Below are 16,018 nucleotides of genomic sequence, written 5' to 3'. Positions count from 1 at the left end.
TCCATTGTGCGCCTGTGTGTGTGTGTGTGTGTGTGTGTGTTTGTGTGTCTGTACACCACATCTTCTTTATCCATTCATCTGTCAATAGACATTTAGGTTGCTTCCACGTCTTAGCTATTGAAAATAGTTCTGCTGTGAACATTGGGGTGCTTATTTCTTTTTGAATTAGAGTTTTCATCTTTTCTGGATACATGCCCAGGAGTGGGATTTCTGGATCATACGGTAACTCTATTTTTTGTTATTTAAGGAACCTCCATACTGTTTTCCATAGTGGTTGTACAAATTTATATTCCCACCAACAGTGTAGGAGGGTTCCCTTTTCTCCACACCCTCTCCAGCATTTATTATTTGTAGACATTTTAATGATGGCCATTTTGACCGGTGTGAGGTGATACCTCATTGTACTTTTGATTTGCATTTCTCTAATGATTAGTGATGTTGAGCATCTTTTCGTGTGCCTATTGAATGTCCTGTTGATTTTAAACCAAATTCATACCATGTCTTGGTGGACTTAAACCAAATTCTAGCACATGTTGATTATAACATGGTTAATTTTCTGACATAGTCTCTATGTCTTATAATTCTATTCTTTTTGATAAATATAAAATTCTATCTTAGTGATTATATATTTGTAAGATTTTTTCATATCAATCCTAAAACCAGGAAATAGCTCTTTGTCATATATGTTTTTATTTGAATCAGGAAAGTAACATACTTGTATGCAAAGTATGTGCTCCATATGCACATATGTAATGAATAATGTAAGGAAACCTTAGGATGGATGAGTTGGAAGGGTCTCAGAAATATCCAAGGAGGTAAATTAATGTTCCCAGGTAAAATGACTTGCCCAGGATCAGAGAGATGGAATTAGTCAGTTTTACATTTCAGTGTCTACATTATTTAACAATGTATCTCCAACAGTAATCGCAATGCATTAATAAGTATTTGGTGAATGAATGGTTCATTGATTTGACGAACAGTATGTATTATGCCCAACGTCTCACTAGGGAGTTGAAATACTAATATTATATAAAGGATCAGAAAGGCCATGGTGTCAAGGTCTTGATCTTTGGGGACCACCAAGATCTCTTAAGTGGTGATCACAGAAACTGGCCAATGGTCAACATGGTGGATCCTTCAGCATGGAGGGCCTTGATTTGTGTCCTAGCTTTCTGGTTCATTCCAGCCTCTTTGAGGCCCCACCTCAGTCCAGCAGAACATCCCAGCCACGAGAACAGGGAATTCTGGCTGAACAATTCAGGTTCTGCAACACCTCTGCCTAGTCCGGCTCTGCTCACCTCCTCATTGTTTCCTGTGCCCTGGCCCTGATGGATTGGTTTCGTTCCAGTTTCCGGTCCCATAGCTCTACATCCCCAGGCGTCAATCTCAGCTCTCTCCCTTTGGCAGCAGTGGTTCCATGGATGGGCTCATTGATAATGACACCCTTTTTTGGCCCGGCCTTGGCCTCCTTTTTCCCAGCTGTGGTCCACAGAGTCAGGCTGCAGCAGGCTTGGCCCTGCCTTTCATGTGGGCAGAGAAAACATCCTGGGGGGCCCATTTCTAGCATCCTAGAGAGACAGTGTCTCACTGACGCAGCCCCTTCTTTCTGCAGCCAGGCCCTTTCCTATCTTGAGTTCTTCTTGTCATTCTCCTCTGGCCATTGTGTGTGTGTGTGTGTGTGTGTGTGTGTGTGTGTGTGTGTGCATGTCCACGTGCACGCAGATCAGGGCGTACATCTTGGTACTGGATTACATCCTTCCACCTGTCGCCCTGCTCCTCCTTCTGTGACTCAGTAAAAAGCATTCCCTCTTACCAGGTTTCCAAGCCACAAAGCTGGGAGTCACCCTTGACTCCTCCCTCCCCCTCATCTCCTCCATCTATTCAACTACTGACTCTGTTGTATACTTGAAATTAAGTGTATCTACTTCTCATCTTTCCCATTGCCACTGTCTTAGGTGGGTCCTTGTCACTTCTTGTCATGACAAGAGTGTCCTGTCAATTGTTTTTTCCTCCATTTGCCTCTCTTCAATTTGTCCAGCACAAGGCATTTGAAGTGATTTTGATCAAATCAGTCTCTGTCTCTCTCTGTTGAAAACCCTTCAAACAGTCTACCTTGTTTCCAGCATGAAATGGAAGCTTCCCCTCTGTGATCTGACCTCTGTCTCCCCCTTTGGCCTTGTTTCTTGCCACCTTCAGACTTCCTGGAAACAAAGACTCAGCTCTCTAAACTACATGTGATTCCTTAAAAATGCAGGTCTCTGCTCTGCTTTTTATGAGCCAGGTGTCACTTGGCAAAGCACAATTTCCCTTTCGTGTAGATCACAGGGCAGAGTGAAATTCTATAAGCATGGGTATATCCCGTGAAAGCTGCAGGGATTAGTATTTAGAACAAATAAAGGAAACCACTGTTTAATTACCTTAATTTTCTAAGGAAAAGAGAGAAATCCATGGATTGCACTATTCAAAGACATGCAAAATGCAAAACCGAAAGATATTTTACATCATAATAACACAACTTTGGCCATTAAACTTTAACATAAATTTATAAGAAACACATCTCCCTTTTCTGATTTATTTACGCTCTGGAGCCATACCTTCTTGGTATCATTTCAAAATCTGTCATGTACGAGCTGTGTGTTACTTACCTTCAGTAGGTTACTTACCTCTCTGTGCTTCAGTGTCCTCATGTGTGAAAGGGGATAATAACAGTACCTACCTCAGAGCACTGCTGTGAGGATGAAATGCATTAATATCTATAAAGGCTTAGAACATGATTGGCTCATAGTAAGTGTTATGTGTTAGTTACTATTATCATTATAACTGAAATATTTCAAGTAATCTATTTTATATATTTTAAAAAGCACGGGTCTCTTGTTCTTTGCCTGAATGACCCCACCCTCACACTCTTCCTGGTTAATCATCCTTCAGGTCTCAGCTCAATTTAGAATAGAGGAAGGTTAGAACAACCTGAATGGGCTAAGTAACAGATTGGTTAAATATAAATTTTGGTATAAAAGTTTGGAGTATCCCCACACTGAAACATCATGCATGCTAATTTTGTTTCTTATAAAGTTTTCTTTTTTATTAAATTTATTTATTTTTGGCTGCGTTGGGTCTTCGCTGCTGTGCGCAGGCTTTCTCTAGTTGCGGTGAGCGGGGGCCGCTCTTCGTTGTGGTGCGTGGGCTTCTCATTGTCATGGCTTCTCTTGTTGCAGAGCACGGGCTCTAGGCGCGCAGGCTTCAGTAGTTGTGGCACGCGGGCTCAGTAGTTGTGGCCCACGGGCTCAGTAGTTGTGGTACACGGGCTTAGTTGCTCCGCGGCATGTGGGATCTTCCCGGACCAGGGCTCAAACCCGTGTCCCCTGCACTGGCAGGCGGATTCTTAACCACTGCGCCACCAGGGGAGCCCTGCCCTTCACCTTTGACAGCTAAAGAGCAGGCTGTGGCCGGTGACAGAGGCACATTTCCACTTTAAGAAGATTGGGACCATCACTGATGAATGGCTTCAACCAGCTCACTGTCCTATGGACTCCATCCTGAACCCTGCACTTCGAATAATTATGTACTTATTTCTTCAATCTGCAATCCAGTTTCTGCTCCCATTCTCTCCAAGGGATTTGGCTACCATATTGGCAAGACTAAAGGATTTACCTTTTCTTAGTTTATTGTCTTGGCAGAACGACCATATATTCCAGATCCCCTTGGCTTTGCAGTTGCAACATTCACTCACAAGGAATTCTCTAGTTCCGGGCACTCCACTTCCTAGTGGCTAAGTCTCTTGGTCCCGACACCCAGTGGTCTCTCCTACACTTGCATCTCAGCACTCTCCTTCCACAAAAGCACAGCATGTCGGGATTGCCCACCTCTGCTTCCCGCCCCTCAGCAGGATTGTAATCTCTTCTGAGAGTCTGGTACCTTCAGAGACTTCCCACCTGTGATCTCAAAGGGTCACACCCGTCAAAGAAGTTTGGTCATCTCTGGACCAGGAGTTGGAAGAAATTGGGTCTTGACACATATCCTATGTAACCTTAATCAAGTATTTTAACTTTTCTAGGTCTTGCTTCCTAATCTGAGCCATGGCAAAACAGATTGGGATCAGGTAAAACCATAGACATGGATATGCTGAGGGAAATCCAAAGACCTTTGGAAGGTCTTGTTACTGCTGTGGCCACTGGTCCTGCTTTCAGGACCACTGGGGAGGCTGGGAGGACAAAATGACAAAACAGATGTGAAAATTCCCAGGATGGAGTTTCGAGCACAGTGGCCGTCAAGGGCGTGGGAGGGGAAACCTCTTATCAGCACGAGTGAGGGGAAATGGAGGGCTTCCCTGCTCAGGAGTGAGGGGGTGGCCCACAGTATGCCCGTGGGGCTCTCTGGAACCATGGTTAACTCTCGCTGTCACTTCTCACATCCCTGAGCTGGAAAGAGCTGAGTCCTAGAATAGTATCCTTTACCATGAAACCACTGGGCATGTGGGTTGAGGAAGAAGGAGGAGGAGCGATTCCCATCAAGGCTGGGGAATCCTATTCTGGATAGAGTGTCAGATGCCTAGTTAATTCATACTTCATTTGGCTAAATGGACTTCATGTCCAGAGTCCATGTTACCTATCACACCCCCTCCCATTAAAACTGGTAGTCTGAGCTGCCTCTGGACACTTATTAATACCTACTGTGTAGGGCTTCCCTGGTGGCGCAGTGGTTAAGAACCCGCCTGCCAATGCAGGGGACATGGGTTCGAGCCCTGGTCCGGGAAGATCCCACATGCCACGGAGCAGCTAAGCCTGTCCGCCACAACTACTGAGCCTGCGCTCTAGAGCCCGCAAAGCAAAACTACTGAGCCCAAGTGCCACAACGACTGAAGCCCGCGTGCCTAGAGCCTATGCTCTGCAACAAGAGAAGCCACCCAGTGAGAAGCCCAAGCACTGCAACGAAGTGTAGCCCCCGCTCACCACAACTAGAGAAAAGCTCATGCACAGCAAACAAAGACCCAAGGCAGCCAAAAATAAAAATAAATAAATAAATTTAAAAAAATACCTACTGTGTACACAGAGATAAGCATAACCCAGTTTCTGCATTAAGGAACTCCCTTTCTAGGAGCGGAGACAACCAAGTAGACAGATATTTTATAGGTGATGTGATGGAGGTAGCACAAAGGGAGGTACAGAATTCAGTTGGAAGAGAGGTCAGGGAAGGTTCTCTAGAGGAGATGAGCACTTTTTTGGTTGTGTATTTGAGAGGCATTTGTTATCATTCTCTATCGACTATTACTTAGAAATGGCCTCAATGTATAAACCTTGGAGGCCATTGATTTAGCTAAACATTTTGACACAAGCCTTTGTACTCTCTGTGTGAACGTTCACTGGTGTGAACACAGCATTATTGTTAAGACCTTCATGAATAAAAAAATTTTGCCTGCATGAGCCCAAGATCAAATCTAAGGCTAGGAGGCAAAAATCAACAAACGCACTGCGTGGCTAATCACCCACTCTTATCTATCATCATTCTTCTTATGTATTTTCATAAGAGTTATGTCCTTCCATGGCTTGAAGATCAGCGCTCCCCACTCATGTAGACGGAGGTCTCCACGTCAAGGGCTCTTCCTTAGTGCACAGTGGATTTAGTCTTGACCTGGAACTATTCATTTACAGCCAAGAGATGGTTTTCTCCATCCTTTGGGCTCTCTGACATTTTGTTTCTACCTCCGACATGACACATACCTTATTCCATCTCACGAGATAGTGATTTCTGTCACTGCCAGCACCATCACTAGACTAAGGACTCTGAGGGCAGCGATGGGTCGTCATTCAGCTCTGTCTGTCCTGACAAAGAACAGGTGGACTACTCAATTGGGTTGAATGGAAATGCCAGGATAACAAAGTCTGTGTAGATTCCGGGTACCACAAGACACATCCTTCTTCCCTTGAAGCAAGGTTCTTGACGCATGAACATGAAACTCCATCAACCAGGAGAGACCACGAGAGATACTTGCATAAGTGATACCAGAGATTGTAGAGTGTTAGGGTTGGGGATGGGGGTCTTGGTGAAGATCAGAACACCTGAAGCAAGACTCAGAGGAAGAAAGGAGTGAGGACAGAAAGGATAAAGAAAAGAAGTACAGTCTGTGTGCATGTGTAGGTGGTGGGAGCAGGGAGAGAGGAGAGGGATGAAGTAGGAAGACATTGTACTTTATTTAGTGACACCGAAATGCTCCGAGATGCTGCTCTGACTCCTTCTATCCCACATCTCTACAGCACCCGGGAGGCCTGGCTCCCTCTTTTCACTCTTCATTCTTCCTTTTCAAAGCAGAGGCAGGTAGCAATGTGGGACTGCGGGTGAGCAGGTGGATCAGAGTGGTTGAGCTGAAGGTGGATAGAGGTCTTGATCCCATCATCCTAATGGCCCTCATTTGCCCTGATTCGTGCACTGTTGTATTCCTGGCCTTTGGGAGCTTCATGTAGTCACCTTCAGGCCCACAGGCAGCTGCCGAACCAGGCAGGGCTTTAGAAGAACACAGGGAATTCCCTGTGGATGTCTGGGAAACACCCACAGGCTTAGATTATATACTTTATCTGTAACATAGATGAATTCATTGCCAGCTTTATCCAATTCCATTTTTATACTGGAAGAACATTCTTTATCTGGGTCTTCTAAACGTGATTCTTCCTGATTTCTTTCTCCTGTTCCGTTATTGGCCCAAGGGAGCGCACTGAGATCTTGATTTCTTTTGCATTCTTTGGGACAGATGGACCGCACCCCTTTCCTGTATTCAGCCCTGATAAGATGGGTCTTTGTGTGTGGCGTGGCCCCTAGGTGGCCAGCAGTTTCTCTCTCTGTGGTCACGTTCTATATTTGTTCTGGAGATGACAGGGTAGAAAGAAAATGGATTTTAGCGTCAGATGAACCTCAGTCCAAATCTTGGCACTGCCACTTAACAGCTGTGTGGCCTTGAGATTATCACTGAACTCTGTTCTGCCCTCTGAATCTCGTTGCCTCAGGGGAATAATCACACCCTGCTCAGGGTTATGGTAGGGTTAGATGTATGTGTATAACGCAGCTTGCCTAGTGCCTGACACATAGTGTAGAAGCTACACTTCTGCTGGGGCCTTCTGCACGCTGGACAGAAGCTGGACACTTCCGTGATGCCCAAGGAAATATACAGGGCACTAAAGTTGCTCTGCCTAGCAGAAGGAGGCCTGCAGTGGGACATGGAATCCTGGCTTCCTCCCCTTCTCGGGGCCAGGCCTGCGGCTACCCTAGGAAGACTGACGTGAAGTCTCTAGCTTCTGGAGGTGCTAACCACTAAGAGCATACAAGCCCCTTCTAGTAGGTGTGAAGGTTCTATCTTTCTTGTTGGGTTTGCAATTCTCCCCCAAGCCTCAGTCACTGCCTTTGGTATACCACTTCCCTCTAGGGTTCAGCCCACTCCTTCTCTCCTACACCTCCCTCCGCTTTCCTCCGTGATGACACTGCTGGGGAAAAGAAAGCTGTGCAGAGGTCCTCAGCCAGCTAGCTTCAGTTTCCTTATTGGCACCATGACATCATCTGTACCCTGGAAATTCCACTCTCCCCCATCTCTGTCCCAGGCCTCAGAGTTCCTATAAAGAAGGGCTCCCAACTCAGTATCAACACAGAGCACAGAAGGGTTCTGAAGCTTCTGGGTTCTGCGGTCCAAGCTCCAGGCAAGTCTCTCCTCAACCAAGACCATGAAGCTCTGCATGACTGTCCTCTCCTTCCTCGTGCTCGCAGCTGCTTTCTGCTCTCTGGCACTCTCAGCACCAAGTAAGTCCATTCTTCCAGCTGCCACTGAGTCAGGACGTAGGCAGCGCTGACTTTTCTAGTTGGGGCTGGTCCAACACTAACATCTGGGGATGAGACAAGGGAGCAGGGAAGATTCCTAAGTAGCCTGCAGGTAAACGTAGAGTCTGGTAGACACTCAGTAAGATTCAAGTTCCTGTTTTCTTAAGAAATAGCAACCCATAGGCTGGTTTAGGCAAGTCCCTGTCTCTCTCTGTGCCTTGGTTTCCCCATCTGTAAAATGAAGGGAGTTAGACCTGTGCTCTAAGACCCAGTACAGCCTGACCCTTCTAGAATCCTTTCATGGTCTTCTCCTAGGATTCTCTATCCAGAATAAGACTCCTACTCAGAGTGGGTGGGATTAGATACAAGGGACCATATTTGGGGACCTGGCAGATCCACAGGGATGCCCTTTGAATATCTATAACTAGAAGCCAAAATGAATAGCTCTGGGTGGAGCTTCTGTCTCACCTCGGCCTTTCTTCCCAGTGGGCTCAGACCCTCCCACTGCCTGCTGCTTCTCTTACACCGTGCGGAAGCTGCCTCGCAACTTTGTGATCGATTATTACGAGACCAGCAGTCTCTGCTCCCAGCCAGCTGTGGTGTGAGTATCAACCCTGGGGCCTTTCTTGGAGGCGAGGGTGAGGGCAGGATTAGAAAAGGGGGCCTGTTTGAGGTGAGGGGAGATGAAGCAGTAGTCATGACTTCCTATGACATGGGCCTGTTTGAGGTGAGGGGAGGCAGGTGTCAGGGCTGAAGGCCTCCCTGAAAGCAGTGAGGAACAGGTCATGATGTCACCTGCTGAGACCTGGAGAGGGCTGGGTGGGAGCTAAAGGAGGGGAAGGTGCTTTCTGGGGAGGAGGTTAGCTAGAGGCCAGGAAAACAGGGAAGGTCAAAAAGATGATGGAAGATGTGGGCTGAATTCTTAAACCATACTTAGAAAACACGTGCCAAAGTCATTGCTAGGGGCAGCAGGGAATGAATGGGGAGATATGTCCACATTGATGGCAAAACTCATTGGTTCCTAATCTGGGCAACTCAGGAGGCCACAGCTAAACCCAAGGAGGAAGTTACAAGGAATCAGGTCCCAGCAGCACCCCAGGAAGGGTCTTCTCACCCACTAGGCTGTCCAGCATGAGCCATGGTGAAGGACAGGGGGATACCTGCCACAGGCAAGGTCCCGTGGGATTCTAACCTGTCCATTCTTTGCTCCACAGATTCCAAACCAGAAAGGGCAGGCAGGTGTGCGCCAACCCCAGTGATCCCTGGGTCCAGGAGTACATGGATGACCTTGAACTGAACTGAGCTGCTCTGAGGCCGGGGCAAGTGTTCTGCAGGAAAGATCACCTGAGCCCGACGCTTCTCAGCAAGACGCACCCTCTCCACACTCACGACCCCTCCCGGTAGTCCCTGTTCCTTCTCTTAATTTAATCTTTATTACGTACTATGTTATTATTGTATTTGGTGTTGTTTCCCACTATTTATGTTTGTTTTGCCAAAGGACATGTGTCCCCCATGGGGATGGTCCACCATCACTGTTTCTCTGCTCTTGTGGATACGTGGATAATGCAATTGAGTCCAAGTGTTAATAAAACTTTTTAAAAACGCGGACAGTTTCTTTGTGTTTTAATTTGATTTGCGGTAAAGGGAATTACCTGCTATTATGAATAGTTTCCAAACACAATAAGAATGGGCAATTACTGAGTCCTTAATGTGGGCTCAAATGTCTAGAGATACAAACTTCACTTAATACTTTTAGCAAGGATTTTAACACCCTTATGAAGTAGGGACGGTTATCCTCAATTTTACGGATGTAGAAACAGAGGCACAGAGGTGATGTGACTTGCTAAGGCATGTAGGTCTGCTTGGGGTGCACCATGAAAGGCTGATCCAAAAAGATACCTGTGCTGCTGAGGGCTATCATTTCAACATCTTGTAGGGAAGCTGTAAATAGGAAGAGCAGCACAACAGAGAGGGAAGATAAAGTAGCTCAGAATCAGAAAAGTGGGCCTCCGTCACTCACTATCATTAAGAAAGTCATCTTGGGGGCTTCCCTGGTGGCGCAGTGGTTGAGACTCCGCCTGCCGTTGCAGGGGACACGGGTTCGTGCCCCGGGCCGGGAAGATCCCACATGCCGCAGAGCGGCTGGGCCCGTGAGCCATGGCCGCTGAGCCTGCGCATCCGGAACCTGTGCTCCACAACGGGAGAGGCCACAACAGTGAGAGGCCCGCGTACCGCAAAAAAAAAAAAAAAAAAAAAAGAAAGTCATCTTGTCTCATTGGACCTCAATTTTCACCCCTGTAAAGTGGGAGTGATATTATTCACTTTGAAGGGGTGTTATGATATGATGTGTAAAGCTCTCATCATGGGGCCTGGTGCCTGGAAGTTTCTCTCTTTCCCTCTCTGAGCCTCAGCTTTTTCACTTAAAATGGGCTATAATGTCTATCCTCCCAGGGTCATCAGGCAGATTAGATTAGTGGATTGGCCCTCTAGAGCCAAAGCAAATGCAAAGTGTGGTCATGAGGACAAAAGAACAGATGTCAGATTTGGTTCTAGAGTGTGATGGGAGTAACCCAAGGCCACTTAACAACCCTTCAGTCATGACTTCCTATGGCATGGGTCAGGCAGAACATGACTCTCAAGTAGAATTACATGCACAATTAAATCTTGATTCACAAGCTGGGAGGAACCTCTCAGACCATCTGGTCCAGCCCTATCATAGTACAGAAACTGAGGAATAAGAACTGAGAAGTGACTCTCTAAAGGCCACCCAGAGAGCATCAAGGCCAGTGTCAAGCCCCAGGTTAGTCCCCTTTTCTGTGCTCGTTGTGACATGCCTCCATGGTCCCCAAAAGGACAGCTCATCGTGTAAGTAGGGTAAAGAGGGAGCTACGTCAAAATTGTTTGTGTTCGTTTTTTTTTTTATTGAACTATAGTTGATCTATAATGTGTTGTACAGGTGTACAGCAAAGTGATTCAGTTATATATTCATATATATAATATATATATATATTCTTCAGATTCTTTTCCATTATAGGTTATTACAAGATATTGTATATAGTTCCCTGTGCTCTACAGTAAATCCTTGTTGTTTAGCTATTTTATATATAGTAGTGTGTACCTGTTAATTCCATACTCCTAATTTATCCCTCCCCTCTCTCCCTTTCCCATTTGGTAACCATAAGTTTGTTTTCTGTGTCTGAGTCTGTTTCTGTTTTGTAAATAAATTCATTTGTTTTGTTTTGTTTTGTTTTTAGATTCCACATATAAGTGATAATGTACAGTATTTGTCTTTCTTTGTCTGACTTAGTACGATAATTTTCAGGTCCATCCATGTGCTGCAAATGGCAATATTTCATTCTTTTTATGGCTGAGTAATATTCCATTGTATATATGTACCACATCTTCTTCATCCACTCATCTGTCGATGGACATTTAGGTTGCTTCCGTGTCCTGGCTACTGTATTGTAAATAGTGCTGCAATGAACATTGGGGTGCATGTATCTTTTCAAATTATGGTTTTCTCAGGGTATATGCCCAGGAGTGGGATTGCTGGATCATATGGTAGTTCTATTTTTAGTTTTTTAAGGAACCTCCATACTGTTCTCCATAGTGGCTTTACCAGTTTGTATTCCCACCAACAGTGTAGGAGGGTTCCCTTTTCTCCACACCCTCTCCAGCATTTATTTATTTATTTTTTTAAAAAAAATGTTGAGCCTTCTTTTAATTAATTTATTTTTATTTTTGGTGTGTTGGGTCTTCGTTTCTGTGCGAGGGCTTTCTCTAGTTGTGGCAAGCGGGGGCCACTCTTCATCGCAGTGCGGGGGCCTCTCACTGTCGTGGCCTCTCTTGTTGCGGAGCACAGGCTCCAGACGCACAGGCTCAGTAGTTGTGGCTCATGGGCCTAGCTGCTCCGCGGCATGTGGGATCTTCCCAGACCAGGGCTCGAACCTGTGTCCCCTGCATTAGCAGGCAGATTCTCAACCAGTGCGCCACCAGGGAAACCTCAGCATTTATTGTTTGTAGACTTTTTGGTGATGTCCGTTCTGACCAGTGTGAGGTGATACCTCATTGTGGTTATGATTTACATTTCTTGTTTGAATGTTCTTAGTCTGATGCAAAAGCAGAACTGAGACTATGTACCTCTCTGGGGCCAATAGACACAATTTCCTTCCTTGCCCTGCCCTTAGCCACTCCCATCATCCCAGAGCTCCTGTAGAAACCTCCTTCAGATTCTGCAGGGACTGAGAGAAGGAGGTTGGGGAGGGGCAGAACTGATCCCAAAATGTGTGAGAAGAGGCTAGCAGCAAAGAACCTGACTGGTCTTGGCTTCTACTTCTCATCTGCCTAGATCTGAGCTGTCCAATACGTAGCCACTAGCCACAAGTAGCTATTTAAATTTCAATCAAATTTAATTTCAGTTAAATAAAATTTGAAATTCAATTCCTCAGTTGCACTAGTCACATTTCAGGTGCTCACTGGCTACATGTGGTTCGTGGCTGCCGTGTTGCATGGTGCAAATGTAGAACATTCCTATCATCATAGGAAGTTCCATTGGACCAATATCCTCAGGGCCTAAAGGGAGGGAAAGGACGGGTAATTGGGGTGGCCGGGAAGGTTAGGGTATGGTCTTCGGTGAAAGATACACACCATTCTGAGGGAAGGGGTTGAGAGAGAGAATTCATGATCCCCAGGCCTGAGACAAGGTATAGATCTCTGTGGTAGGCTGAATAATGGCCCCCAAGATGTTCACATCCTAATCCCCAGAATCTGTGAATATTCCTTTATAAGGTAAAAAAGCCTTTGCAGATGTGATCAAGTTAAGAATCTTGAGATGAAGAGATTATCCTGGATTATTTGTCTGGATCCTAAATCTGATCATAAGTGTCCTTATAAGAGGGTGCAGAAGGAGATGTGACCACAGATGAGAAGGCAATGTGAAAACAAAAGCAAGATGCCATGCTGCTGGCTTTGAAGATGGAGGAAGAGGCCACGAGCCAAGAAATGCAAGAATGCAGCTCTAGAAGCTGGAAAAGGCAAGAAAATGGTTTCTCTCCTAAAACTTCCAGAAGGAGCACAGCCACCTTGATTTCAGCTCAGTGAATCAGATTGTGGACTTCTGACCTCTAGAACTTTAAGAGCATAACTGTGTATTTTTTTAGGACACCAAGTTTGTGTAATTTGTTACACCAATGGAAGGGTCATTGACAATGACCCCCTCCAGCTTAGTGTGGAAGGGAATGGAACATTCAAGAAGGTGAGACAAACTTACCCACAGGAGAAACTCAGGGCAAAGTGGACACATTCCAAGGTGACAGATTATGATGAGGTGAGGCATCTCAAGAGGAAGGGCTGCTTCAGCAGCTGAGTGTGAGGGCTGAAGCTTCACCAAAGATTCAACACCCACCAGCCACATTATGAGGAAGCCCGGAGACTTCTCTGGTGCTCCAGTGGCTAAGACTCCACGCTCCCAATTCAGGGGGCCCGGGTTCAATCCCTGGTCAGGGAACTAGATCCCACATGCCGCAACTAAGCGTTCGCATGCCACAACTAAAGATCCCATATGCCGCAACAAAGGTCCCACATGCCACAACTGAGACCCGATGCAGGCAAACAAAATAAATAAGTATCAAAAAAAAAAAAAAAAACAGAGAGAGGAAGTCTGACTCTTATTGAGACTCCTGGGGCCCTCTGGGCATCTTGGTCTCCTATCTGGAGGAATCTACCCTCTCATTTGTCTAATGAACCCCAGAGCAAAGCCATGGCTCATGTCTGGTTTCATTATTAGAGAGAAGGCAGGGTTAGGGCCAGAATCTGGACCTCCTCCCTCACAGTGGAGCCCTTTCCCCACACCTCCCTGCCCCTGAGGTGTGGAGAAGAGAGAAACTCAGCTTCACAGAGGCCGGATCACCAAGGAAGACAGCAGTAGGCCTGAACACCCTCATGAAGAAATGCTTTACCAGGGAATTACAGATGACAGCATGGACTCCTCGTGGTGCGGCAAAGTAGGACTTCACCTGTTGTGCAACATCAGACTTTGTTTTTTCCTTTCTCCTCTTTTCATAAAACTTCCTTTTCTCACCCGGAGGCCAGGGAGCTTGTATCTGCTTTCAAGACTGTCTGGTTGAGGTTTCTCTGGGTTTCTGGGTGGGGACCAGAAGAGATGAGGCAGGATGGGGGGTGAGCGCCATTGGATGCCAGCCCTGTGTTTTCTGCTTTTGTGCAGTGCCTGCCTCTTCCCATCTCCCTCTCTAGACAGGAGGAAGTCTGTTTCCTCATGTTCTGGTTTATGCAAACTTTCTGTCCTCTCACTACCTCACCCCAACCCAGAGTCTTCTGTAATGTTCCCATGATGCAGGCATTTTCCTCATAGGAGGCCAGAAGCTGAGCAAGCAGAAGCCAAGGATGTGAGCTGAGCTGCAGAGGGTGAAAGAAACCACAGCTCTTCCTGATGACCGGGCCCAGCGGCCCCAAGGCTGTCTTGAGCTGCTTTGCATACTCACCCTTCAAAGACCCAGGAGTCCTGTCATGGCTTCCTGGGTTGGGTCCATGACTCTGGCCCATTTGTCCAACCCTAAGCTCCTCTGAGCTCACCAAGTCTCTTGGAAAGGCTGGCAGCCTTCCTGGACTGTGCCTCCTTCCAGCCCCACTACACCCTCTTCCAGGGCAGGGATGGGACCCTATTAATCATTCTCAGATGCCTAACTTTTTGGCTCACATCTTTCCTTTATCTTCCCTCTAGCGTATATCTTATTTTTCTCTCCCATTATGTGGAAAGCTAGCTCTTAAATCATGAATTTTAAAAACACATCTACACTTTATGGTATCAACCCTATCTCCAGTTTCGTTTGGGGTTTGGCCTTATCCCCATCCTACCATGTCCATCCAAATCCTTTTCTCCCCAAAAGCTGAGATCTTGAAATGGAAAGCCTGTGCTTTCAGAACTAGTATGTAGAGTCTGAAAGAAAACCGACTGAGGAACTCAGTTGACTTGCTTCTCTAAGCTGTGTCCACCCTCCCCCAAGGACAGTGAGTGTATTTTATAATTGACTGTTGCAACACAGAGGAACGCCAGTGAGTATAGGGAAGTAGGGGAAGGAGGGAAGACACCTTGTAATTCCTCCAAATATTATCTGTTACACACTTAAAGTCATGCAGAAAGGCAGCAGGGCCCCAGGTGTTAAGGAGATGTCGTTAGTCGGATATGTGCTATCTGACTTTTTAATTTCATCATCTCTGACCCAACAAGGTCTCATGCTCTGTAACGCAATGTCTTGGTGTTCATCCCCGACTCTTTATGGAACAGGACAAAGATGACAGAGATACAACATAAACAAGATCTGGGACTGGGGAGCTGAGCGTGCAGTTGGGTGTTCAAGGGATTTGACAGAGTTGGGAAATGACTCTCTGGAATATGAAATTCCAGGAAAAATGGAATTCCAGCAAATTCAGGAGTCTGAACATGGAAGCTGTGACAGCCTCGAGGTCTCGTGCCATTTAAAAAAATAAAAGAAATACAACTTTGATGGCTGCAAGTACGATGGGTGGGTTTTACAGACTGAGTGTTACTGGCCCAAAACTTGGGTCTGCTCCCTCGCAGGCAGTAAAGCCAGTCTACTGACACCGGACTGTGGTGAAGGAAAGTGCGTGTTTATTGTGAGGTGCCATACAAGGAGTCGGGGACAGCTAGTGCTCAGAAAGCCTGAACTCCCGGATGGGTCTCAGCAAAGCCTATTTAAAGGCAAGGTGGGAAGGGGAGTCCCAGGGTCTGTGATCAGCTAGTGCACAATTCTCCGATTGTTTGATGGTAAGGGTGTCACAGGAGTTAAAATGATCAATCCTTAGTCTCCAGTAGGCCTGGGGACTATGTGCTCATGGTCATTAAGTAGTTAATTTCTTCCATTTGGGGGTTATTTTAGCATCTGTAAAACAACTCAGGAGATGTGCCTCAGAGACTATTATCTGGGTACTTCAGAACGGAGCTAAAGCAGAGGATATGGGAGAGGGGTCTGTCCCAGGAAGGCCCCGTAGAGTCCTGCTCAGTTACAGGAGGACATCTAGGAATTCCCAAGGTCTGGACTCAGTCTTCTCCCTTCATTGTTCATTTTTGCATCTCATGGCTGCTGCAGACGCCTGACCCTTTCAAATGATAATACGTCATGAGAATTTAGCAGATCCCCAAATTTGTGATTGTTGCTCAAGTACCAGAAATCCACTTTTTCTA

General features: G+C 46.2%; 1 protein-coding gene across 3 annotated transcripts in view; it reads left to right on the top strand.

Moving 5' to 3' along the window:
• The window catches only part of LOC116746130 (C-C motif chemokine 4), an 88,554-nt gene extending 79,157 nt beyond the window's left edge, over positions 1-9,397 (top strand). For 2 of the 3 annotated variants that reach the window (XM_032617410.1, XM_032617411.1), the window contains exons 2-4: positions 7,584-7,779; positions 8,284-8,398; positions 9,012-9,397. In XM_032617410.1, the coding sequence (XP_032473301.1) occupies positions 7,704-7,779; positions 8,284-8,398; positions 9,012-9,099 (279 nt within the window). In that variant the 5' untranslated portion in view covers positions 7,584-7,703 and the 3' untranslated portion in view covers positions 9,100-9,397. Of the gene's footprint in view, positions 1-7,387; positions 7,780-8,283; positions 8,399-9,011 lie in introns of those variants that run through there. The other variant, XM_032617408.1, reaches the window with a different exon arrangement.
• Positions 9,398-16,018: the final 6,621 nt, after the last annotated feature.

This window comes from Phocoena sinus, chromosome 20 (genome assembly GCF_008692025.1).
Source record: "Phocoena sinus isolate mPhoSin1 chromosome 20, mPhoSin1.pri, whole genome shotgun sequence".
In the NCBI taxonomy this organism is placed as follows: Eukaryota; Metazoa; Chordata; class Mammalia; order Artiodactyla; family Phocoenidae; genus Phocoena; species Phocoena sinus.
This window is presented reverse-complemented; position numbering and strand designations above follow the sequence as displayed.